The sequence below is a fragment of the Cucurbita pepo genome, chromosome 12 (genome assembly GCF_057944985.1).
Source record: "Cucurbita pepo subsp. pepo isolate OVF chromosome 12, ASM5794498v1, whole genome shotgun sequence".
Lineage (NCBI taxonomy): Eukaryota > Viridiplantae > Streptophyta > Magnoliopsida > Cucurbitales > Cucurbitaceae > Cucurbita > Cucurbita pepo.
In genome coordinates, this window is record NC_141809.1 from 443,132 (window position 1) to 468,792 (window position 25,661).

Genomic DNA, 25,661 nt, shown 5'->3' on the forward strand with positions numbered 1-25,661 from the left:
ATACATTCCATGTCAACATCAAACAATAGTAATTTTTACCTCCCTTTAGCCAAGTATGGGATAACCATTCCGCTAGGCTTCTCCGCCATGTTGATGGGCACCTCAACTCCGCTCCCACGAAAGAATTGAGAAGGTCAACAAAAAGATTCGATTATGACTTCGTAGAGCTGGTATTGCTGTTGCCCGGACGCTTGAATCTATTCGAGCACAAACAACCAAATATACTACCGTTGGATCTTCCACTACTTCTCAGAAAGCTATAGGTTCAAATCCTGTCACCTTGATTTGATGTTTTCAGAGGCCGAAGTGCAAAGCCCGGTAACCTATCCGTGATCAGGAAGGCAGGCAAACCGAGCTCCTCTTCAAATCTGACATTACCTCTCTTTGCTTTTTAACAAATTTACAAAGAATATTAGGAGACAAAATATGTGAAGGTCAAAATTATTTAGGATATATAAATCTATTCTCTTTTTAAATTCAGAGTCCAATAATAGCAAGTTCATAGACTGAACAGCTAAAGGAAAGGAAAACAAGAAGAAAAGTGGTTTCAAAGGCCACTAGTTCTTTGCTGCAGACGATGAAACTTGCTTTATACCTCTTGCAATCTCTTCAGCATTTGCATCCCAATTAACAAATGTCACCAATGGACTCTCACCTGGAACAATGTCATCTCTTGCATAGCTTCCCGTCGTCCTCAGCAGCTCTTCCGACCCCTTGTTCGACGTTCCTTTCATGATTATCGTCTTGTGAGTCCCTGATATCATCTCCTCGTGATCGGTGTCCCCAACCTCCCCGAGGAATACGTACATATTCGAAAGGTTCAATCTCCATCGCACGAACAAGTACCTACAACCAATGTGAAAACAATAGGGTCGAGATGAAATAGTCTAACAAGCCAAAAATGACCCAACAAAAGAGCGAACGGTAGGTTCCATCGCATGAAAAGGTACCTGCGACAAATGTGAAAACTACGGCGTTGAGATATATAATATCATTGTATGTAATAGTCTAACGAGCGAAAAATGACCCAACAAAAGAGTGAACGGTAAGTTCCATCGCACAAGAAGGTACCTATGGTCGTATGTAATCGTCTAATGAGCCAAAAAAATGACCCAACAAAAGAGTGAACGGTAGGTTCCATCGCACAAGAAGGTACCTACGTTCGTATGTAATAGTCTAATGAGCCAAAAAATGACCCAAGAAAAGAGTGAACGGTAGGTTCCATATGACCCAAGAAAAGAGTGAACGGTAGGTACAGTAGGTACCATGTGACCCAACAAAAGAGTGAACGGTGGGTTTCCCATCGCATGAGAAGGTACCTACACGGTCATATGTAATAGTCTAATGAGCCAAAAAATGACCTAACAAAAGAGTGAACGGAAGGTTCCATCGCACGAGAAGGTACCTATGGTCATATGTCATAGTCTAATGAGCCAAAAAATGACCCAACAAAAGAGTGAATGGTAGGTTCCATCGCACGAGAAGATACCGACGATCGTATGTCATAGTCTAATGAGCCAAAAAATGACCCAACAAAAGAATGAATGGTAGGTTCCATCGCACGAGAAGATACCTACGGTCGTATGTAATAGTCTAGAGTGAACGGATGTTTAGTATCGTTTCGAGCGAACACGAAAGAGATGGTGTCAAACCTGAGAGCTTGAGCTCTTGATGCAAGCAAAGGAATGATTTGCATTCGAGTCAAGCTCCGGCAATACATTGGATGGCACCGAAGACCGCGCAACCGAAGCTTCTGCCTCAAATCGTCGACTTTCATGGCCTGAAAAGAAGAAAATATGAGGGTGTGATGTTGAAGAAAAAAATGTCGAAGGCTAATTCTTGTAGGTGTTCGTTTACCTTACTCGTATTCTTTACTAAGTAGGAGATGCAATGAGAATTACTCGATTTCGTATCCTCGAGAATCGTTGTACCGAATTTGTTGGAATCTTCTTGAGATGCATTCAACAACTTAAGAATGGTTTTCTTCAAACCGTCGCATCCCCAACGATAATCAATATGCGATGCGTAATCTGGATCGGGTTGCAGTTTGCCATCTTCTGAACCGGGGTAGTAAACCTCACTTCCGCTACTGCAGATTAAGGCATCAAACTCATTGAGTTGTATTTTTCCAGACCTTAAGAATTCGGCAGTCTCGGCCAATGGCATTGCGGTCGATAGAGCAAAGCCCGAAACACGTGCAACTTGAGTGTCGAGACGACCAGCTTTAATAATCTCCTGCAACATCTTGATCATCTTCTTTTCTGGATCCCCATTGCTGTCATAGCAGTCAAGAGCTATAACAATCAACCTACGTCGTCGTCTCAAAATCGGATACTTTCCCGTCATATTCTCCAGCATTTTATTCCCTTTTTCGGTCTCGTTCGACTCAGTCCCCGACCTCTTGATCTTGCTCAAAACTCGCTCTACTTGGTCCTGCAAATTAGGATCATCAGCGGATGCAGCTATGTCGCTTGATGCATTCAATGACGTTTTTTCTCCATCGACCGAAAGTCTAAGCGACATATCTTGGACGTCCTTAAGTGAATCATTGAAGGATTCCTCTGTCGGTATTTCGTCCCCCGGGGTGTCGGTTTGCCACTGTGGATGCCTCACCCGACACGCTGCAACTCGAGTCAAGTACGTGCGGCAATGAGCCGGCCACGAGAACAGATGTATGTTCTTCAAACCATTTTTCCTACACTCATTCCATAAGTTCTTCTCTGATAGCAATTTCAGCAAAGCATCAGCAATTGCTTGCTGATCATGAGGATCAACAAGCAGACCATTGTTTAAGGCCTAAAATCACAAAAACAAGTTAATCAGATCGTGACGAGTTCGTGACGTTTCGATCGGGTTTTCCTTACTTGATGAATGTCGACCGGTCCGCCATTTTTGGTCGCCACCATTGGGAGTCCATGTGCAGCCGCCTACAATAACTCAGAGGCATAAATCCAACAGGACTAATCACATGACAGATCCAATGAAAAACCAACCTCGATCAACGTAAGCCCGAACGGTTCGACCAATGCTGGATTAATGAAAACACCCTAGCATTGTTTCATAAGACAAGTTGTTAACGTTACAGAACGGCATGGTATGGTATGGTATGGTAACGTGAAGCTCGAACAAACCTTTGTTTTTGCTGCAAGTCGATATATGTCAGGAACATCAGATTGCTTATGATGCTTCGGGTATGCGACTTGACCGTAAAGATCATATTTATCGATAAACTTTATAACTGTTGTGAGCACGCTAGCGCTACTGCCCGACATCTCATCGATATCGTCCCTATTCCCCATGATGAGCGTCTACAGAGGAAAAAAAACATGATCATACAGTTCATAACTTCAACATATTATTGAAAAATCTTACTAGATTAGCAAGTTCTCTCAATGGACGACACTCGCCGAAGGCTTTCAAGAGAGTGGTTATATTCTTCTTCGGGTCGGGCCTCGACAACGCCAAGATCATAGGCTTATGGGGGTTCGTAAGAAAACGCATCACCTATTATACGAACGATTATGTAAGTTTAGAGGAGAAATAATAACTAATAACGTGGTGTAAGATAGGGTGATTGGACACACTTACATCAGACCATATCGTCGGGATCGCTCTTGGAGAGGACCCTTCGCTCGTAAGTGTCAAATCGCCATCGACATCGGGCGTGTCTTCGGGAACCAAAACATTGCTGAAATCCATGCCAGGAGGAATGACCTGCCAAAAACTTTGGTCTTGAGTTCTTCATTAGAATGTCCAAATAATGTGAGACATATTAATATGGTTAACTGAAGATCTTACCACCATCCTCGGCATGTACCGACCATAGGAAATGACTCCACGGCGAGCACGAGCCCGCAACACTTTCTCGAGTTTGACATCGAATCCATCGTAGAGTCCCCATTGCTCCTCGATCTCCTGTTTGGTGCTTGTAATCACGAGTTCGGCAGCATCAAGAGAAAGCTCTTCGGCTTCGATCCTCCTCATTATCTTATAGTTCAAATTAATATCTTCTTTCGATTGGCGTCCCTGCTTGAGAAGCTGTTCGAGCTTGTTTCTTCCGAGCGAGTGTCCCGTCAGCACCATCGGAACATTCAAAGCACCGGAGAGCAGCGCAGCGCTATCTCCAGCATCGGCGTAATGTCCATGGATGACATATGGCCACACAGGCTGACCACCACCAATTTGTTCACCTAAAGCTTTGGACATATTAAGAACATGAGCTAAAGCTCCATCTACAAACTCTTGAATATGGGGCCATAGTAATTCTTTTCGTAGATATTTGTCTCGTGGACCGAACGGAATCCTTATGATATAAGCTCCGCTGCTTTCCCCGACATCGCCATCTTCATCGTCGATTCCTGTACTTAGCATCTCGGTTGGCTCGCCATAGCTCCAATCAAGCTCTGATGACAAGATCTGCCTCGTAAAAAGGTCCACCCTATATACTCCCGGCATTTGCGCTAGCGCACGAGAAAGCTCGACAACATACTTGACCTGAAAAGTTCGTGTTAAACAACATCACCTAACACAACTCTAACTACAATTCAATTTTCTTCTAGTCACATTGCTTTGCACCTGTCCACCCGTGTCGGAATCACGACCGAGCTCCATGTTATCTCCCCGAACCAAACCGTGCAAGCTGTGATCACGATCAACAACAACAACATTGGAGGATACACATATAGTTGAGTTATTGAATTACAACAATAGGTACCTGATGAGAACAATATAAAGTTTCCTTTCCATTTTTTCTTCCGGCCAAACTTCCAAGTTGGAAACCGTCCTCTGGAACGTCGCCTTCGACGTCTCGCTCTGCGGCGTTTCACCCACAGCATCCCCCTTTTCTCCTTCTGATAAGTCTTCTGAAATATCTTCCGTTATATCCATCCGTCCTTGTTCCCGCTCCAATCTCCGGTTCGTGAACCGTTGAAGCTCCTCCCACTCCAACTGTACATAAGTTTTTTTTCCTTTTCAACATAACCAAACATCGTGTTCTTCCTCACAATGCTAGCCTAGCTCGGGACAAACGTGGCTAGCAAAGAAACTACCCATACTCGTTCTTGAAAGTTCATGAATTCTAACTCACTAAATTCTAACTTTCTCCATATTACAGAACCAAAACTGTAATTTAACAAAGATTACCTTTTCCAAACGATTTAAATAATTATAAATAAAAATTATAAAGTTTTAAACATTATTAAACCAAATATCAAGCTCAAATACTAAGGAGCAATAATATAAAAAAAAAATATTGAAAATAACACTAAACTAATATTATTTTAAAGTTAAAATTCCCACTATTTTTTACTTCTTCCCAATTTAGTTTCTATAATTAAAAAAAAAAAACTAAATTAATATCAAAATAGGTTCAAAAATATTTTTAAATTTTCAAAAGTTCTATTAATATCTTACTTTTAAAAAACTATTAAAAAAATACCTCAATTAGAATTATATTTAAAAAAATATGATATTTTTGTTGTGAGTTTTTGAAGTATTTTTATAGTTTTTAAAAAAGTTTAAAGGTATTTTTTATGTTTTCAATGATATTTTTTTAAATCCATATGAAAATTTATGGGTATTAACAATTTCCCTCCGAAACCTGTTATTTTTATTTTTTGAAATTTAAGATATTAACAATTTCCATCTAAAAAAAGCATCGTGATCACGATGCAAATAAAAAAAAATGGTAAATTATGTTAAAAAAAAAAAAAAAAAAAAAAAAAAAAAAAAAAAAAAAAACCTGACTTTATCCTCTCTATCTCAAAATATTTTATTTTTTAAATATTGTGTGTAATATTATTCTTAATCTTAAAACTAATCTCTAAAATTAAAACTTAAAATAGTTTGACAGTGACTATGATCACCACATTTTGTATAATGTGGTGATCATAGTCTAGAGCTGCTTCTTCTTGCGACTATGATCACCGTTATAAGATTAAACAAGAAAAAGAGGAGGGAAAATGGAAGGAACCTGCTTCTTCTTGCGAGTTAGATGCCAAATCCGCCAACACATATTCTCGAGTCTAGAGCTCCGTTCGCGAGTATTGCGAGTGGCGACCACTTTCAGCCATGTCCGATGAAGGTCCGATTCGTCCACGCCGCTAACGACTTCCTCGACGAAGTATTTCGTCGGATTGAAATGGTCTCTGTCGCCCAAATTCACCGGCATCGGCTTCTGTTCTTCAATGGCGGACGCTCCAGTGTCCAATATCGCTTCCAAATAGCCATTTATCCACTCGTTCCCAGCCATTTTGGATCTCTGAAATCGCTCGCTCCTAATTCGAAAACCTAAAACCAATTAGTGATTCTAAAACAAATTACCATTACGTGCAGATTCTGCGATTTGAATCTCTGAAATCGCTGATTTTCTCAGCCAATTATCATTCGCTCGCTGTGTTTCCTCAGAGGAACTCAGAGTTTTCTTTCTGTTTCTCAGAGAAAATGATGAAAGAAATGCGGAGGGATTGAAGAGAAGAGAAGAGAGAGACGAAGAAGAAGGGCCACGTGGCAGCGGTTACGGCGGAGGTGGAGAGGTGCGGTTGGAGAGGGTGATGTGAGAGCTTCACCGTTTCCAAACCTGTCCTGTTCTCGATGCGAACTTGCCGCTTTTGGCCTTCTTATACTCGTACCATACTCTTTTGCCTCTCTTCCTTTTTCTACTCAAAATATTTGTTTTAATTTTTTTTTTTTTTTTGGAACGGAGGAGAGAATCATATTCAAGTAACAATTTAAAAAGTCTATAATATGTGGATAATGTTGGATGTCTCATCCTAGTAACACTGTTGATATAAACCACTTTGTAATTGTTACAAATGATTTGATCTAAATAGTTCATATGTTACATGAAAGGGAAAGCTCAAATAGGACAATTTCTACTAGCGAAGGTCCACATCAGGATGTCTCGTGAGTTTATATAAACTGGACCACGAACTATTTAATTTCTTTATAAATTGAATATATACGACTCGATCTTAATCTTCAGTGAGTTATGAACTCCTACCTGCGAGATTGTCCATTGATTTGCATGAGTGGAAGTGACTTTTGTAACCGATTCAATAAGCCTATCATTCCTTGTTTTAATTTGTGTTCGATGTTCTCAAATAACGAAGGATTTATAGGAATCGCGACAGTGTTGTGTGATGCTATGAACAATTAGTGTCGAAGGCGTTGAGCCTCTATCTTTTGACGTAGCCGTGTCAACATTAAAACTTTTGTAGAGTCTTAATCTTCTGTGCTTGCAATAGCCTCCCAATGCTCTCCACATCTTCTCGACGTTGAAACAGCCGATCTTGCAACTCGGTTTTAGCTCAACAATCTCGACACGTGTCTCGTTCAGATTAGTGATACAAAAAGAAGAACGAAAGCCTTTGTCACCTTTTGCTTTTACGCGTGTTTCATTTACAACAGCTGAAAGCCCAAATGGAAAAAGGGAATATTTCACAGAGATTTCACTTTCGTAGGCCCTTTTTTCTTTTTCAAGCTTATTTATTACAAAGCGTTACAGGTGGTGGCTTTGAGTTTAAAAGGAAACTCAACACTTTCCTTGGGAGCAAATGGAAGCTTATGATGAAACAACTCATGAATCCTCTTTGTTGCTAAATCATATCTTTGAATATCCTATGATTTGGTACATATTTGTGTTTTAAAGAAAGATTTTGGTTAGGTCTAACTTTAAATCACGTGTTTACAGGCCAACATCCCACGTGTAGGGCATTAGGAGGTACGTGGATCGCACATGTAACTGAGCTCCTAACGAGGCCCATCGAGCTTTGCTAAGTAGAGGAGCTACGATCTAGAGTTATTAGGTCAAGTAGTCTATTGATCTTGGTACAAACGAGTTACGCATGTATCACCTCTTTGCTTAATTTCCGCTGTAGATTAAAAATGAATTACTCTACCCATCATATCACTCTCACAATTGTTGTAGTTTTATAGATAATAAATATATTTATCTACCGAGCTATGCTAGAATTAGTAAAAAGCAACATCATTTCTCAAACTAAAATGACCTTTTCAGTTATGTGAAGGGTGAAACACCAAAGGTCCATAGTAGGTAACATGAACGAATTAGTTGATTGTGAATCTGGGTTGTTGAGGGTCGAACCTCATCTAGATACATTACTTCATTGTCCTATGTTCTACGAGGCCTTGCACCATTGACAGATTGGGCACCTATAGAAACATTTTCACTGACAAACCATTTTAATAGTGTATAAGTGTTGTCATGCCATGAGGCACGACCATGGAAGTAATGAAAAATAAAAGATATTTAACTTGACTATTTGCTCGAGATGTTCGAGTTCCGTTCTCTCATAATCTTAAAGATAAATGTTTTGTTAGGAATCACGACTCTCCGCAATGGTATGATATTGTCCACTTTGAGCATAAGCTCTCCTGACTTTGCTTTGGGCTTCCCCAAAAGGCCTCGTACCAATAGAGTTAGTATTCCTCACTTATAAACCCATGATCTTCCACTCAATTAACCAATGTGGGACACTCACTCCCAATAAACCTCAACAATCCTCCCCTCTCCCCTCGAACAAAGTACACTAGAAAGCCTCCCCTGAGGCTTATGGAGCTTTCGAATAGCCTCCCCTTAGTCGAGGCTCGACTCCTTTCTGTGGAGCCCTCGAACAAAGTACACCCTTTGTTCAACACTTTAGTCACTTTTGACTACACCTTCGAGCCTCACAATTCTTTGTTCGATATTTGAGGATTCTATTGACATGGTTAAGTTTAGGGCATGGCTCTGATACCATGTTAGGAATCACGACTCTCCACAATGGTATGATATTGTCCACTTTGAGCATAAGCTCTCATGGCTTTGATTTGGGCTTCCCCAAAAGGCCTCATACCAATGGAGTTAGTATTCCTCACTTATAAACTCATGATCTTCCACTAAATTAACCAATGTGGGACACTCACTCCCAATAAACCTCAACATGTTTTAATTAAACTCTCTTCATTCCCCTCTCTCCCTCCCAAAAATTTTCATGGGCATCTTCAGAAGCACCAAATATGTACATTTCAAATAAATAGACCATATGTCACCTGTAAGGGTAATGAATTGAAATCCTTGTAAAAACATAAGCATATCTTCCAGGCAACATCAAAGCATAAGAACGTGGATATTTCTACACTATTCATCATCTACGTGAACTCATTGCTTTCTTACCGGGGCCTTGCTTGTCTCCTGGCTCGATGGAACGGGCGTCACGAGGCTTTAATGAAGGCCGAGGACTTTGGATTTTATGCCTTGAACAACTCTTTCTGGAGGAGGCTCTGTAGGCTATTTTGTGCATGCTTTACCAAGCTCCCTTGAAGTTGTTGCTACCTAACCATAATGATTAATAAGAGAGTTAGATCGTTTGAATGGCAAGAACTTTCATGTAAAAAATGGTGCAGATATGAAGACCAGGAAGCAATTTGGATGCGTACAATTAACTAAGTCCTGTCACTTTCCTCTCAAACTCATGCTCATCCGCTTTTGATTCATAGAAAAACGTCGAGCCATGGCGGGGTTGTAAAACCTTCTCATGTGTTCGGATAGCCGATGGATTGCTTGGAGATTACCATTTACAGAGAGCTGCATCAAAAACGAGTCGAACTTCCGATAAGGGAGCTTCATTCCCTTATTTACCACTTCCTCTAAAAGGAAACAAGCATCTCCAACTTTGTTGCAATCAAAAAGACCATCAATCATTATACAATATGTATCAACATCCCGTGTGCAACCGTTCTTATCCATTTCACACCAAATCTCGAAAGCTCCATTATGATCGCCCATCTCGAAAAACATCGATATCAACATGTTGTAAGTCTGTACACTGGGGAAGCAACCAACTTCAATCATTCTATCACAATGCTTGAGTGCATCATCACTCATTTTATTATCACAGAGAACCTTGAGGAAACAATTATAAGTAACTATATCAGGAGGGTAACCTTTCTTACCCATCTCTTCCAAAAACACGTAAGCTTCATCGACCTTTCCACCTAAACACATCCCTTCGATCAGCTCTTTGTACGTAGAAACGTCGGGAACGCTACCACTTTTGATCATGTATTCCAGAAACTTGAAGCATTCATCCATTCTACCATTATTAACAAGAGCAACAATCATGATTGCATAAGTCTTAGCTGTGGGTGAGGAGAAGGTAGAACCTTTTGTTCTCATGAACTCAAAGAGTTCACACGCTTCCGTCAACATCCCCGCCTTGCAGAACGAAGCGATAGCAGTGTTATAAGTAAAATTATCCGGATCGAACCCGAGCTCAATCATCTCTTCCAATACCCTCATCCCTCTTCCTGGATTCCTAACTCTACACCAACCAAAAAACAATATGTTATACGTGTTCGCATTCGGCTTCAGTTTCTTCTTCACCTTCATAAACAAAGCTTCAGCATCCTTAACCAGACTACATTTGCACAAAGAATCCAATAACAAATTAAAAGCATTGATTTCTGGCTGTGTTTTCACTCTTATCTTCTTTTTCTTTGCAAACTTCTGCAAATGAGTTAAATGCCTCTCTGTATAATTCTTCAAAATCCCAAATAAAATCTCAACAGGAACATTATTCTTGTCATTTCTCTTCATATAATCAAGAACATCACAAACAATTCGAAATTGCTTGACCTTGTACCTAGTGCTAGACAGTATATCAATCATGTCATTGTAAACTAGAGGTTCATGAGAATAGTTATCTTGACGCGCAGCCCATGTAAAGAATCTAAACGCTAACTTCTCGTCAAAACGAAGCCTATGGAGAATATCTACAACTAAATCAGTACTCAAATGGACGCCCACTTGATCGAGGGCATCCTCCATATCATGATGTGCGTAAGAATTATCTATAATAGCTTTGTGTAACTTATCCGCACTGCTTTCTGAAATTTCTTCCGCTTTAGATTCATTAAGAGTACAGTAAGATCCTGATCGAACAAATTCTGAATTAAAATGGACCAAAAACGCAATCGAACACGAAAAGGCGGGAATCGAGAGCGAGAACTTGGGATGGTAATATAGAGGTGATGGAATCGAAGAACTTACAGACGAGAAACGGCCATTGACGCTGCGGAATGATGAAGGAAAATGATTTCGAACTCGAAGCAAGCGCTTGCAAACCCCATTCATCATCGAAAACAAAATTTCACACTGTACTCCAGATTACGGAAGGCGAGAGAACAGAAAAATCAATGAAAGAAGTACTGAAGCTTTGGTAGACGCAACGGAACTGGAGAAATGAAAACTACGGCCGGCGGTGAAGATGCCGATCGACTGTTGACGGCGCTGTTCTGCTGCTTAACCATCTGCTTCGCATCTCTCGCCCTCCGAAAAGACCATTTTTTTTGTTCTAATTTCAAAAATTACAAATTTGCCTCGTTTATAATTAAATAAAAAAAATCAATTATAAGTTAAAAACATAACATAAATTGGGTCCGTCCATAAATTTTTAAAAATAATAAAAACATCCTTAAATTTTAATTTTTTTAATCTTATAAACTCTTTAATTTCTAATTTTGTATGATTAAAATTTCTAAAAATTAATTTATCTAAAAACATAAATGTGAAATTTAAGTTGATAGATTAAATTTATAATTAGTTTTTCATTCAAGCAATAATTTAAACCAAAAAATTAATAAAATTGAAAGTGTGAGGGTGACAATTTTGTTCCTTCACAAAAAAAAAAAAAAAAAAATATATATATATATATATATATATATATATATATATATATATATATATATATATATATATATATATATATATAGAACGATGGTCAAAAGTAGAATTCTAAACTAATTCGAAACAATAAAACAAAATCATTGTTTATCAATATTACTAATTGAATAAATATAACTTAAACGATATCGATGTGTTTATCATTATCCAATATCATAATATGGCAACGTGACAACTAAGTATAATTCAAGTTTAGATTTAAGTACTCCGTTCAAGTTCTTGGCGTTTTGAGACCCCAAAACCAAGAGTATAAAATCGAGGTACCCTGCAAAAATGTACATAACAAGTACAAGTACGTTTCAATTTATCTTCAATATGTAGAGACGAGTATTTATTATCGGTGCCTAACGGAACTCAACTCGAGAACCCTTGGTCACCCGCCGTACACACCAAGTGTGATTCTAACAATCATTTACTTCTTCAAAACATAAAAATACTATTTCTTGAAGCAGAAGAGCAAAGTGTGTGATTGTAATAGAAAATGTGTTTCCTGTTCTAATCTGATCTAGTAGCTTGAAAAATGATTCAACGCCCTATATCATCAACAATACCAGGTCCAACAGCTATGTTCAATGATCAACAAAAATCACTATTCTTATGTACACATCGTTCCCGTGCACACCGACACAGTTTGCCGAAAAAATGACTAAAACATGCTTTCATAAAGATACTCAATCGACGCAACAACAAACCATTCTCATACTACAGCAGAAAGAGAGAAAGAAGTCTTGTTACCTATGTCGAGGAGATCCCGTCGCTCTCGAAGCCTCCCGGGTGATGGAGAGAAAATTCATGAACTAAACAAAACCGACTCGTTAGCTTACTCGTCCTTGAATATAACAGGGAAGAGATGCAAGTATGTAGATCACAAGGGCAGCATTACTAAAAGAAGAAGATAACAGTAAAAGATAAGAAGAATTTTATATTTCTTATTGTCTTAATTCAAGCTAAACAGATGAGCACCAGCCAATAAAAATTGAATGCATAAAACTATTCTCAGACCTTTACAGACTAATCCATTGCTGCAAATATTCTTGCAGTTCCCACAGTTTTCTGATCAAATACGTTCAACCATCGACGATAAATTGATCGTCTTGGTTGTCTGTTTCAACTCTCGTGCCATCGTGAACAATCCCGTTCACATGATGTAAATTTTGCATCATTTGTGAAAGATAATGGTTACTAGCACTAGTATGATCAGAGAGTGCAGAAGGATGAGCAGTCCATTGAGAGATAATACCGAGTAATTGACCGGTTAGGTTCTGTTGCTCGTGGAGCATACGAGTCTGAATCTGGTTCATTTCAGCTCGGTGTTGGTTCAACATATTGTCGATCCTGTTCTTCCATTCTAACCTTCTCTTGCTCATCCTCTCCTCCCATTCTCTCTCATGGTTCAACTTCTCCTCTCTTCTTCTTTCTATCTCCACTCTCTCCTTCTCCATAGCTTCCCACTCTTGAATTCTCTGTTTTCGCAACTCGTCTCGGACTTTCTCCCTCTCCGCCCTTTGCGCTTCCCTTTCCTCCCATTTTTGTTCCCATTTTTTCTCCATTTCGAATCTTAAGCATTCGCACCTCCGATGCTCCTGTTCTCTTTCCACCTCATGTTTCTCATACTGAGCCTCCATATCCTTCAACCGTCCGAGCTGGTTCACGAGAAATCCCCATGCTTTCTTCTCCAACCTCTTCATCACCTTCCTCTTCTTCTTCTTCAAGATGTTCTTCTTAGGATCAACTGCTTCACAGAAAAAGCTGTTCTCTCCATCCTCCTTCAGCTGATCATTATCGTTAAAGTTTTCTTCTGCTTCGTCCCCGTCGAACTCAAACCTCAAACCCATCACTTCATTGTCAACACCATCAATCCCAGCAGTGAAGTTCCCTCCCCCAGAATGCCCCATATGAGGAAAATCCAACATATCCATTTCTCTACTCACCTCCAAAAACTGGTCGACATTCCCTCGGTCACTACTCGAAACGACTGTCAAATCATTATAACTGCTATTTGCCACAGCTACATCCCCAAAAACATCCTTATATCTCAAGAAGTTTGACCAATAGGTAACACCCTCCATCCAATCATACTCTTCCTTTGAGTCCCCACCTGAGTTTTCGACCCCGGATTCGGGTTTCTTAATCTTCTGCTTCACAAGCAAATATTGGTGCCTCATGTTCTGGACCTTAGTAGAAACATCTTTCCAAGACCACTGCCATGGATACGTCAAAGAATCATGAACATGGTGCACAGAATTCACATAATTCGCAATTGGCCTAAACTTTTTCTCACGGGTTTTCATCTTAGCTAGGGTTCCATCAGAGACCATTTCTCCATACTTATCAATCAAGGTCCTCTCCTCAGCTTCAGTCCATTTCTTTCGCTTCGGGGGAATCATCACACCAAATTAACTCCCAATTTACCACTCAAACACAAGAAAAAGAAAATCCCAGAGCAAATTTCAATCAAATCTCAATCAAAATTCAAACCCAGAAACTTTGCATCAAAGAAAATCAAGGATCCATCAAAGCCCCAAGCCAAAAACCAAAATCGAACAAAACCCGCATCGGAAAACCACCAAATTCAACGATGGAAGCAGAAATTTGTACTTACCTGACGAATTGGAAAGAGAAGGCGACTTTGAAGAGAGATTGAAAGGATTTTTAAAAGAAAAGAAGTGAAGTCCGAGGAGTGGAGCAGATGAAGAAGAAGGGTCCTCAGAGAATTTAGCAGCGGAAGTAAAAGGATTTTCTTTTCGAGCGCAGTAATTGGGGCTTTTTCGTTAAAAGCGGTAGCGCCAAGACATGAGCCTGAGGAAATATTGGAGCAGAACATATTAATAATAATCAATAATTTATTTACTTTATCTTTGGTCGGAAGCTGATGGAAAAATAATATTTTCACTTTTTAATTTATTATTCAAATAATTTTTTTTTAAAAAAAGTAGCACATCGTCAATAAATCAAAAGGCCTACACTATTTGAATAAATTTAAATTTTATTTTAGTTGATGAACTTTACCGAAATTATTGACAATAAACCAAAATAAAAATTATGAAAAAATTTCATCTTACGTAGATGTATGTTAAATTATATAAAGATACGAGTTTCAAAAAACCTAATTTATTAGGGTTTTTGCATTTTTGAAAAGGTGATACGTTAAGACCATCTCTAATAGACTCTTTACCTCACTAGGAAATGTGAGATGTTATCCGAGTATATTGAGAATCATTGTCTAGAAATTCTGAGCGTATGTGCATTGCATGAATAAGTGGCTTATGATTCGTTTTCTTTCTTGCATAATAAACACCAATTTGGAGAAAAAGTGATGTTAGACATTCTTTTTTGTTAATGGCTTTATCCGCTATTTTTCAAAGGAAGAACTTCACCTTTTTAGGCTAATATCCTTTTCCTATTATCTTTGCTAGCATGGGATTTATTTCTTTTACTTTTCCTCCATGTCTATCAACAAAAATTTTGTAGAAAAGACCTTGTCGGCGCTAGAGCCAAGTTAGTGAGTCTGATTTGTTTGACAGTATCACAAGGGCAAGGGCAAGGTCAAGACTTAATTCGGCTCATTTCGTTGCTTCATTATCCTTTAAATTTCTACCCAGCTTTCTGCTGTCCATAATTGGTTGATTGAGAACATTTTACTCTAAGGCTAATGAGTTTTGACTATTTGGTTGAGAACATTTTACTCTTAAGGCTAATGAGTTTTGGTGATGATCGTGCTCTGTTCTTTGTGATGATTTTGAGGTGGCAGTGGACAGAAACATTGGTCAAGAAACCTGAAAAGCCAAGGTTGATAATTCTCTGAAGTCACTTAAAGAGTCAAGCGAAGCATATTATTCCCTCATTCGGAAGAGTTTTCAGCAAGCCAAGCATTCAATAAGCAATTGGTCCTTCAATGGATTGAAAATATTTTCGATTGGAGTGTTTTTGAACCATAAAAAATAGGGATTCGGCTTTGGGACCATGCTTGCTTCCTCCTATGAACCATAAACTAACCCGAGAAAAGAAGAAAATCACAATTTAACGTGAGATCCCACGTCGGTTGGAAAGGGGAACGAAACACTTCTTATAAAGGTGTGGAAACCTCTTCCTATTAGATCCATTTTAAAATCATGCAACTGACGACAATACGTAACGAATCAAAGTGAACAATATCTATTAGTGGTAGGCTTAAGCTGTTACATGTAACCTTGTGTTTGTTAAAATCCATGTAGATGATATCGTTACATCGTTATATCAATTCTGATGTTGAATTCTAAGTGCATTCTATTAGGTTGTTAGCAAGGTTGATATCTCAGCTTCTATTTCAGATGGCTTTCTTTGTGGTTCAGCTTTGGTGAAAGTTTCTCTTCCGCTTGTTGCATTCTCCTCTCAGTTTTCAGGTGTTTTAATCTTTAGAAGGTCCTTATTGTTTTGGAGGCGTTTTAACTTATCTTCGGAGGTCTTTTTCGTGTTTATTCGGAATATCTTGAATGTTCATGTAACAACTTAAGCCCACCTCTAATAGACATTATCTTATTTGGATTTTTCCTTCTGGACTTCCCTTCAAAGTTTTAAAACGCGTAGTTTTCCACACCCTTATAAAGAATGTTTCGTTTCCTCCCCAACCGACGCAGGATCTCACAATCCACCTCCTTCGAAACCCAGCGTCTTCACTGGCACTCATTCCCCTCTCCAATCGATGTGTTTTTCTTCCGTTAATTCAGAATCCCCTCTCTGTTTTATGGGTTTTCACGTTTAAAGTTTGGATCGAATCTCAATATCTTGGCAAGCTTGTTCTATTCAGGTTCTTTAATGATTATTGGGGCACTTTGAAGTTGTTTTTTGTTTCTTGTATCATCTCTGATCGTTAGTCTTTTCATATATTGAATGAAAAGTTTCATTCGACTAGGAAAACTGCATTTTCATAATTATTGTTGAGATATGATTCAAAGTATTCAAAATGAAGATATGATTTGAAGTAGTTGAGATATGATTCAAATATTCAAATATTCAAACTACCAAGATTTTAGGAGATTTTAGGAGATTGTTAGTAGATTTGAATTTATCTAGATTTGCATGATTTACTATTTCTGGTTCAGTGTATTAGGTATAAATACTGAATTGTGTAACCCTCTAGGCATCAAGTCAGTAGACATTAATAAAGCACTGCAGCTTCTATCTATTTTATCTATTCCTATCTCTTTCACTATCCCTCTTTCCAACAATTTTGGTATCAGAGCCAAGTTCGTTCGACACGAGGGCGAGTGATTATTTTCTTTCACAAAACAAAAATGGCAGTAGCTGGTTTCTCTTCCTCTGCACCGTTGTTACCAATCTTTAATGGTGAGAAATATGAGTGGTGGAGCATCAAGATGAAGACCTTGCTCAGATCGCAGGAGCTATGGGACTTGGTGGAGCACGGGTTTGTTGATTTATTAGAACCCACAATAGAAGAAAAGGAGAGACTAAGAGAAACCAAGAAAAACGATGCCAAGGCTTTATTCATTATTCAGCAAGCAGTTCATGAGACTATCTTTTCACGAATTGCAGCAGCAACCACATCAAAGCAAGCATGGTCAATTCTACAGAAAGAGTTTCAGGGAGATTCAAAAGTCATAACAGTGAAATTGCAATCTCTAAGACGTGATTTTGAAACTCTGCTCATGACGAATGGCGAATCAATTGCTGATTTTTTGTCCAGAACAATGGCAATAGTCAGTCAGATGCACACCTATGGAGAGAAAATTTCAGACGAAACAATTGTTGCAAAGGTATTGAGAAGCTTAACTCCAAAGTTTGACCATGTGGTGGCTGCCATAGAAGAAGCTAAGGATCTATCCGTACTCTCCGTTGATGAACTGATGGGCTCACTTCAGGCTCATGAGGCAAGAATCAATAGAGCATCAGAAAGGAACGAAGAAAAGGCACTACAAGTGAAGGAGACAACCAACAACGAAAACAACGAAAGAGAAAATATTCATTTAGCAGGTAGAAGTCGTGGAAGAGGAGGATTTCGCAGCTTCCATGGTGGTCGTGATAACAGGGGTAGAAGGAGAAGTGATGGACAGAGACAATTCAATGAACAAAGGAATGTCATACAATGTTACCATTGTAGAAGGTATGGGCACACAAAATCTGATTGTTGGTATAAAAATCAACGAATGAATTTTGCAGCAGAGAATGAAGAAGAAGAAGAAAAGTTGTTTGTGGCGTGCATGGATACTAATCCGAAAAAAGGTGACTTATGGTTTGTTGATAGCGGATGCTCGAACCATATGACAGGCACAAAATCCTTATTCAAAGAGCTTGATGAGACGCAAAAGATTAAGGTGCAACTTGGAAATACAAAACAGATGCAAGTTGAAGGAAAAGGTACGGTAAATGTCAAAACCAGTCACGGTAAGATAAAACAATTAGATAATGTTCAATTTGTACCTGATTTAGGGTACAATTTATTGAGTGTTGGGCAATTGATGACCAGAGGGCATTATGTTCTATTTGATGACAACACTTGTGTCATTACGCATAAGAAATCAGGCCATAAAGTTCAAATTGACATGACTTCAAATAAGATGTTTCCACTTGATATTTCTAACATGGAGGATTTTGCTCTTACTGCTAGCACGAAAGATGACTCAACATTATGGCATCTCAGATATGGACATCTTCATATGAACGGCCTGAAAATACTCAGGGATAAAGGTATGGTTTTCGGATTACCAAGAATTGACTCAACTAATTTATGTGAAGGATGCATTTATGGCAAGCAGACTAGGAAGTCCTTTCCTGTTGGAAAAGCTAAAAGAGCTTCACATTATCTAGAACTAATTCATGCTGATTTATGTGGGTCAATGCAAACGAAGTCCTTGGGTGGAAGTATATACTTTTTACTATTCGTTGATGACTATAGTCGCATGAGCTGGGTTTACTTCCTACAGCATAAGTCAGAAACTTTTCAGAAGTTCCAGATTTTTAAAGCTATGGTAGAGAACCAAAGTGGCTGTCACATTAAAGTTCTTCGCACAGACAGAGGTGGCGAGTTCATATCTAAAGATTTCAATCTCTTTTGTGAAGAAGAGGGCATCCAAAGAGAATTAACAGCTCCCTACACTCCAGAACAGAATGGAATCGCTGAACGAAAAAATCGAACTATTGTGGAGATGGCAAGAAGTATGTTACAAGCAAGGAGACTTCCAAACCAATTTTGGGCCGAAGCCGTAGCAACATCTGTTTATCTATTAAACATCTCACCAACAAAGGCGGTTATGAATCGAACTCCTTATGAAGCATGGCATGGAAGGAAACCATCTGTAAGTCATTTACGAATCTTTGGTTGTGTTGCTTATGCTTTGAAACATCCTCAAATTAGTCAAAAGCTTGATGAAAAATCTGAAAAATGCATTTTCATTGGCTATTGTACTCAATCAAAGGCATATAAATTATACAACCCCATCAGTGAAAAGATTTTAGTTAGAAGGGATGTAATATTTAATGAAAATGTGAGTTGGGATTGGAGTAAAGAACAGGAGCAGCAAAATATTACAGTTGAAGTTTCCCCAAATGAAGAGACAAGGGTCAACTCCAGTGCATCTCCCAGTGCATCCACTGCAACACAAAGTGTGTCAAATTCATCATCTTCAGAATCACTGAACAGCAATTCTTCTCTTGAAGAACTTTCAGATGAGACACCTCCAAGGAAGTATAAATCTTTAGCTGACATATATGCATCATGTCAATTTGCTCTTACTGTTTCAGACCCTATGAATTATGAAGAAGCAACTGAAAAAGAAGACGGGAAGGAAGCCATGGCAGTAGAGATGGAGTCCTTTAAGATAGATGAAACATGGGATATGGTTTACCTACCAAACGAAAAGTTTTATGGAGATTTACAAGAAGAGGTTTATGTAACACCGCTAGAGGGATTCATAAAGGAAGACAAAGAAACAAAGGTATACAAGTTGAGACAGACATTGTACGGGTTAAAGCAGACATACTTACGAAGGCCTTGTCAGAAGAAAAGCTCTGTACTTACATCTGCAACTTTGAATCATGGGGGAGTGTTGAGATATGATTCAAAGTATTCAAAATGAAGATATGATTTGAAGTAGTTGAGATATGATTCAAATATTCAAATATTCAAACTACCAAGATTTTAGGAGATTTTAGGAGATTGTTAGTAGATTTGAATTTATCTAGATTTGCATGATTTACTGTTTCTGGTTCAGTATATTAGGTATAAATACTGAATTGTGTAACCCTCTAGGCATCAAGTCAGTAGACATTAATAAAGCACTGCAGCTTCTATCTATTTTATCTATTCCTATCTCTTTCACTATCCCTCTTTCCAACAATTATCCCCTAAGAAACAAACTGCATTCGCCTAGGCATCAATAAGGCATGAAAAAAACATTCACTCAATCGTACTGGTTTCATGGCAGCCAAACTTAAGCACCAATAAATTATCAACGCAAAACATAAACATAAGAGTCCTGAAGATAAACAGAGAAGAAATGCTTACAACAAAACGCCGGCGACCAGAGGACTTGTTGGGAGACTTGACCGCTTGTGCGTGAGAAGCCGTCGCCATGGAAGATCAAACTCTTCGAGCTTATCGAAAAAATCTTTAGAAGACAATACGATTTTGAAGAAGATAAGAGTTGAATCCAGCAGTGTAACGAAGAGCTGGCCTTACTCGGCTTCTAGTTCTTCTTGGCGCGAAAGCTCCTCTCGGCGGTAGGCCGTCGAGAGGCTTCAGAAACAGAGCGCGGTGGGAATTTATTTCTGTTACTTTGTTCTTCAGGACTTCCCTTGTGTGGTTTCTAGTTTGAACTTGGGCTGGGCTGGGCTGGGCTGGGCTGGGCTGGTTTTCCTTATTTTTTGGGTTTCGGCCCAATAAACTTTAATAGTTGGGCCCATAAGATTAAAACAAATTCATGATGTCCATTTTACTCGTGGAGCTAGGTATCCGAGCTAAACGAAACGAATAATTCTTGTTTAAATAGAGAACGAGAGACGAAGTGCGGAGAAACCTCTCCTCATTGCTAAACATGGTAGGGGACGGTGATTACATTCTTTGTCCCTGTCCTCGACTCTAGCCCCGTATCAATTCTTGCCCTACCCCACTTTAATATATAAATATAAGTACATTTATTTACATATATCATGTGAGATCTCACATCGATCAAAGAGGGGAACGAAGACGCGTTTAAAAATCGTGAGGTTGACGGGTATGCGTAACGGGTCAAAGTGGACAATATATGTTAACTGTGGGCTTGGGCTATTACAAATGGTATTAGAGCCAGAGACTGGGCGGTGTGCCGAGGACATTGGCTCCTAAGTAGGCAGATTGTGAGATGCCCCGTGTGCCAGGGAAGACTCTGTGTGATGTCCCGCATTGGTTAGGGAGGAGAACAAACCATCATTTATAATAAGGGTGTGGAAATCTTCCACTAGTAGACGCGTTTTTAAAGCCTTGAGGGGGAAGCCCGAAAGGGAAAACTCAAAGAGGACAATATCTGCTAGCAGTGGGCCTGAGTCGCTACAAATGGTATCAGAGCCAGACACTGGACGATGTGCCAGCCTTCTCGCTGTTCCCCGAAGGAGGGTAGACACGAGGCTATGTGCTAGTAAGGATGCTGGGCACACGAGGCTATGTGCAGTAAGGATGCTGGGTCCCAAAAGAGGTAGATTGTCTGGACGATGTGCCAGCCTTCTCGCTGTTCCCCGAAGGAGGGTAGACACGAGGCTATGTGCTAGTAAGATGCTGGGCACACGAGGCTATGTGCCAGTAAGGATGCTGGGTCCCAAAAGAGGTAGATTTGGGGATGGTCCCACATCGATTGGAGGAACGAAAGAGTGCTAGTGAAGACGTTGGAGTCCCACATTGGTTGGGGAGGAGAACAAACCAATATCTGCCCGCGGTGGTCCTGGTGTAATATCTGCAGGCGGTGGACCTAGGTCGTTACACCATAGCTCCCAATTGAACTGAATTGAAAAAAACCTAAAGAAGACAATACGCGGTGGGCCTAGTGTAATATCTGCTGGCGGTACGCGGTGGGCCTAGTGTAATATCTGCTGGCGGTGGGCTTAGGTCGTTGCACCATGGCCCCGGCCCCCAACATTGAAAAAAATCTAAAGAGGACAATACGCGATGGGCCTAGTGTAATATTTGCTGGCGGTGGGCTTAGGTCGTTGCACCATGGCCCCGGCCCCCAACCGAAGTGAATTGTGAGATAGCACGTTGATTGTGGTCCTACTTTCTACTTCTATTTATAGCTAGAATCCCTTCTACCTAAACGTCAAAACCAATTCAAAAGAGGAGTTCTCAAACTTGAGCTTGCTCACATTCTCTCTGCACCTGCTGTCATAGCTCATTACACAGCCAAGAGAGAGAGAAAGAGAGATCCATCGTACAAAACAAGAACAGAGTGACGAAACAGCGGCAGCGAAGGTTTGATAGAGGCAAATTTCATTGACGTAATCGTAAGGAGAAATCACAGAAGAGATTCAGGCATGCGTAGCTGCGGTTTGGCTTTATCAGGTACCGATTCACGGTGCTATTTACCGGCGATGCCTCCGATCTTTTCTCCGATGAGAGCCTGTCCACCGGAAGGAAATTCGCAGGTTTTGTTCCCTAAATTGACACGGCCTCCTTCTGCTTGCGTCAGAGCAAAGGCCACGGTTGTCAACGAGGCGCTAGTCTCCGACGCCGTCGAGATAAGCTTCTACGAGCTTTTAGGAGTGCCGGAGTCGGGGTCGATGGTGGAGATTAAGCAGGCCTACAAGCAGATGGCTCGGAAATACCATCCGGACGTCTCGCCACCGGACCGGATCGAGGAGTATACAAGGAAGTTCATCAAGGTTCAGGAGGCGTACGAGACGTTATCGGATCCTGTTATGAGAGATTTGTATGATAGAGACATGGCGAGAGGTCTTCACCTTGCTTTCTCTGCTCGAAGACGGGGCTACAACCATGAGGTACGTTTCTTGGCCATTTTTGAGGTCAAAATCGGTTGCTGAATCAATTAGGATGCCTTCTCTACCTTAATTTATTGCAATTTATATCATTATATGAATTGATTTTTAACTCGTCTTGAACAATTTCGCCTCCTCATCCTGAATTCTTGTAATTTTCCCTGACCTCTTCGTTTTTTCAACCTAGATTACTCCATGCACTCAATCTGGTGTTTCATCTGTTTTTTTAATTTTCTGTCTTCGATTTAACAGTAGATGATGATTATAATCTGGAACACAGGTATATTCTCGATATGCAAATACTTTTTGAGTTTTTTTTTTTACTAAAACAGTAGATTAACCATTAGCAACGGCTCTTCTAATTCTTCGACTATCTTCTAATTAAGCTAATCCTAATTCAAAAGACTTGTGTGCATCAAAACATGTATAATCTGGACCAAATCATGACTCCTACCTATAACTCATATGACAGATATCGATTCTTTCAGTATCATTGTAAAAATTTCCTATATTAAATCTGTACTTATAATTCTCTGAATTGCTCAGGAAATGGAAGAGAAAGGTGGGTGGAAGAACCGTTGGCAGGATCAGCTATCAGAATTGAAGAGAAGAAGCATGAATAAAAATTCAAGAGCAAACATGTCATGGGGAGCTCGAATGCGCAGGCAACGGGACGAGCTTCACGACGACGACGATAACCCGTAATTCGGTTCTTCCCCTGCTCTGAACTTTCAACCTTCCTGCATATAGCTAATATTAATACTCTAGCTAGATACAGGACCTTAGCCTACTGATTACTAGAACTTCTACTTGTTGCTCTGTGAAACTCAAATTGCTTAGAGTCTGCATATTGGGAACTTGTTTCACAACGCATGTAAATCATTAGAAAACCAGCATCGAATGTGTGTGTATATATATATATATATATGGAAATTATAGTATCTCAGAGTAATCTATCAATGTTGAATTCATCGTTCCTGATTAGTCCTGGTAGATACCAATTTTGTTTCAGAATGTCCTGTGGTTTTCTAAAATCACAGTCTTTGTTACCAATATTTTCTCTGTTTCCGTTCCACTAAAACCACTGTTGGAACATGATTCAACTTTTTGTGTTTAGGTTTTAAAAAAGTTGCTAGGAGCCAAAAAACAAGTTGAAGAAAAAACAAACTCATCTTTTGGAGTGCCACCATTAATGCAGATTACCATCCTTGTGATCAATAATGCAAAAAAGAATCGTCTTACAGATTATTGGTTCGAGTCATTATAGGAGTTAAAGTCATGGAGAAATTACTCGTTGAAATTGTCTGTCGCATTGTGACGAACCGTTTCACTTGTTTGATGTACGAGAGAAAAGGGTCTAATCATATTTGAATAAATTTTTCAAGCCATAGAGCAATTTTCTTGGATTTAATATCTTATGAGTTTCTCTAACAACCAAATCTTTCATGAGATTAGTCGTCAAATTTGAGGTTTTAAAACACATCAACTAGGGAGAGGTTTTCACACTCTTATAAAATTTGAGGCACATCAACTAGGGAGAGGTTTTCACACTCTTATAAAATTTGAGGTTTTAAAACACATCAACTAGGGAGAGGTTTTCACACTTTTATAAGGAATGGGATCTCACAATCTACCTTTTTGGAGGTATGTTTAGTGTCTGATCTCCAACCGTCCTCATTAGCATAGCATATTGTTTATTAGCATACTGTTTAGTGTCTGGATCTCACAATCCACTTTTGGAGGCCCAGTTTCCTCGTTGGATACCATTTGTTAGAACAGTCTAAGTCCATTGCATACTGTCTAGTTCTGATACCATTTGTAACCGTCTAAGCCCATAATTAGCAAATATTGTCCGCTTTGGCCCGCTGTGTATCGTATCGCCGTAGGGAAAAGTTTTCGCACCCTAATAAGAAATGTTTCGTTTCGATTGGATCCCGCATATTATGAAGGGTAGAGAAAATGGCGTTGCCCTTGAGGGTGAGTGATGGTGCATGGAAGATAAGCAAGGGGAAAGGGACCAGGGGCAAGTGGGTGGTAGCAGGCAGTGCGCTATGTGTATCCATTATCGAGGGTCATTTTCATTAAGGCTATCCAACCAAGCAAGGTGGTTTGAAGATTCACCATAAGCCGCTTGAGTTTAAATTTTGGGCTGACCTGAGTCCCTTTGTCCTTAATACCCTAATCTTTATCTTGTGGGGTCCCCCTTGATATTACACTCAATAATTCATACCTATCTACATTCATCCATAAACAAAATAATTTAATTGGTAAATGAAAGTGATATTTCTATTTTTTTTTTTTTTTTTTTGGCTTATTTCATGAAATATATTAAATAAACAATACACTTTTTTAAATTAAAAAAAATTTAGGGTATGATTTGATAACTGCTTTTGCTGTATATTGTGTGTAAACAACAGTAAATATTACCATTTATGAAAAGCATTTAAATTCTTTTGAAAATAAACTTTCCAATCAAATCACTCTTCCTCATCGAGCCATATTTGCTATATTGAAAATTATATCTTGATAGTATAGCGTTCGAGTTATATGTAACAACTCAAGCCCACCTCTACTAATATCTAGATGTGGGATCTCACAATCCACCTCCCTTGAGGCCCAATTTCCTTACTAGCATATCACTCGGTGTCTGAGTTTGATATCATTTGTAACAATTCAGACCCACATTAGCCTCATGATTTTAAAACACGGTGTACATTCTTCATGAGAAGTGATACATCTTAAATTTAAAGTTAAAACTTGATTTTTTTTTTCCCTCCAAAAGAGTTCGAAAGGAGGTAGGAAATATTCAAAAGATTTAGGGTTTTTGGTATGGTAAGTAAGGAGTTTGCGTGTTTGTTGTAAAGTGCGCTGGATTCAGGGCGTGGCGAGGCAAGCATGTAACCTCAACTTTGGCGTTTTCGTGGGGCTTGCTTGCCTTTTAAGTCGTATTAATAAATATTGC

General features: G+C 39.3%; 4 protein-coding genes across 6 annotated transcripts; 1 reads left to right on the top strand and 3 right to left on the bottom strand.

The window, feature by feature from the left end:
• Positions 1 to 429: 429 nt before the first annotated feature.
• Positions 430 to 6,620, bottom strand: LOC111807059 (putative sucrose-phosphate synthase 2). The gene is made up of 12 exons (XM_023692625.2): positions 5,972 to 6,620; positions 4,715 to 4,947; positions 4,576 to 4,639; positions 3,799 to 4,494; positions 3,589 to 3,714; positions 3,373 to 3,504; positions 3,132 to 3,308; positions 2,994 to 3,047; positions 2,865 to 2,927; positions 1,858 to 2,796; positions 1,653 to 1,780; positions 430 to 846 (listed from the first exon to the last, which is right to left on the bottom strand). The coding sequence occupies exons 1-12, from the start codon at positions 6,248 to 6,250 to the stop codon at positions 558 to 560; spliced, it is 3,180 nt and encodes a 1,059-aa protein (XP_023548393.2). The 5' UTR covers positions 6,251 to 6,620; the 3' UTR covers positions 430 to 557.
• Positions 6,621 to 9,008: 2,388 nt separating this feature from the next.
• On the bottom strand, positions 9,009 to 11,375 carry LOC111806860 (Pentatricopeptide repeat (PPR) superfamily protein). 3 transcript variants are annotated; one of them, XM_023692364.2, is made up of 3 exons: positions 11,051 to 11,374; positions 9,439 to 10,932; positions 9,009 to 9,334 (listed from the first exon to the last, which is right to left on the bottom strand). In XM_023692364.2, the coding sequence occupies exon 2, from the start codon at positions 10,826 to 10,828 to the stop codon at positions 9,455 to 9,457; it is 1,374 nt and encodes a 457-aa protein (XP_023548132.2). In that variant the 5' UTR covers positions 10,829 to 10,932; positions 11,051 to 11,374; the 3' UTR covers positions 9,009 to 9,334; positions 9,439 to 9,454. The 3 variants fall into 3 exon arrangements, with proteins under 3 accessions (XP_023548132.2, XP_023548131.2, XP_023548130.2); XM_023692363.2 differs by having other exon boundaries at positions 9,009 to 9,330; positions 9,439 to 11,375; XM_023692362.2 differs by having other exon boundaries at positions 9,439 to 11,375.
• A 1,270-nt stretch (positions 11,376 to 12,645) lies between these two features.
• LOC147789796 (uncharacterized) lies at positions 12,646 to 14,550 on the bottom strand. The gene has a single exon (XM_087128869.1). The coding sequence runs from the start codon at positions 14,128 to 14,130 to the stop codon at positions 12,811 to 12,813; it is 1,320 nt and encodes a 439-aa protein (XP_086984995.1). The 5' UTR covers positions 14,131 to 14,550; the 3' UTR covers positions 12,646 to 12,810.
• A 7,463-nt stretch (positions 14,551 to 22,013) lies between these two features.
• LOC111807510 (chaperone protein dnaJ 20, chloroplastic) lies at positions 22,014 to 24,110 on the top strand. Its single transcript, XM_023693256.2, has 3 exons — positions 22,014 to 22,702; positions 23,246 to 23,400; positions 23,817 to 24,110. Exons 1-3 carry the CDS (start codon positions 22,238 to 22,240, stop codon positions 23,821 to 23,823), a joined length of 627 nt encoding a protein of 208 aa, XP_023549024.1. The 5' UTR covers positions 22,014 to 22,237; the 3' UTR covers positions 23,824 to 24,110.
• The last annotated feature ends 1,551 nt before the right edge of the window (positions 24,111 to 25,661 follow it).

What these genes read in the sequence shown, in the direction of transcription:
- LOC111807510 (XM_023693256.2), top strand. Translation starts at nt 22,238, where the DNA reads ATGCGTAGCTGCGGTTTGGCTTTATCAGGTACCGATTCACGGTGCTAT. An exon ending in GACGGGGCTACAACCATGAG is followed by an intron (nt 22,703 to 23,245) that starts GTACGTTTCTTG and finishes TGAATTGCTCAG; the next exon opens with GAAATGGAAGAGAAAGGTGG.
- LOC111806860 (XM_023692363.2), bottom strand. Translation starts at nt 11,137, where the DNA reads ATGATGAATGGGGTTTGCAAGCGCTTGCTTCGAGTTCGAAATCATTTT.
- LOC111807059 (XM_023692625.2), bottom strand. Translation starts at nt 6,250, where the DNA reads ATGGCTGGGAACGAGTGGATAAATGGCTATTTGGAAGCGATATTGGAC. An exon ending in TCGGGCTTACGTTGATCGAG is followed by an intron (nt 2,928 to 2,993) that starts GTTGGTTTTTCA and finishes GAGTTATTGTAG; the next exon opens with GCGGCTGCACATGGACTCCC. An exon ending in GACCGGTCGACATTCATCAA is followed by an intron (nt 2,797 to 2,864) that starts GTAAGGAAAACC and finishes TTGTGATTTTAG; the next exon opens with GCCTTAAACAATGGTCTGCT.
- LOC147789796 (XM_087128869.1), bottom strand. Translation starts at nt 14,130, where the DNA reads ATGATTCCCCCGAAGCGAAAGAAATGGACTGAAGCTGAGGAGAGGACC.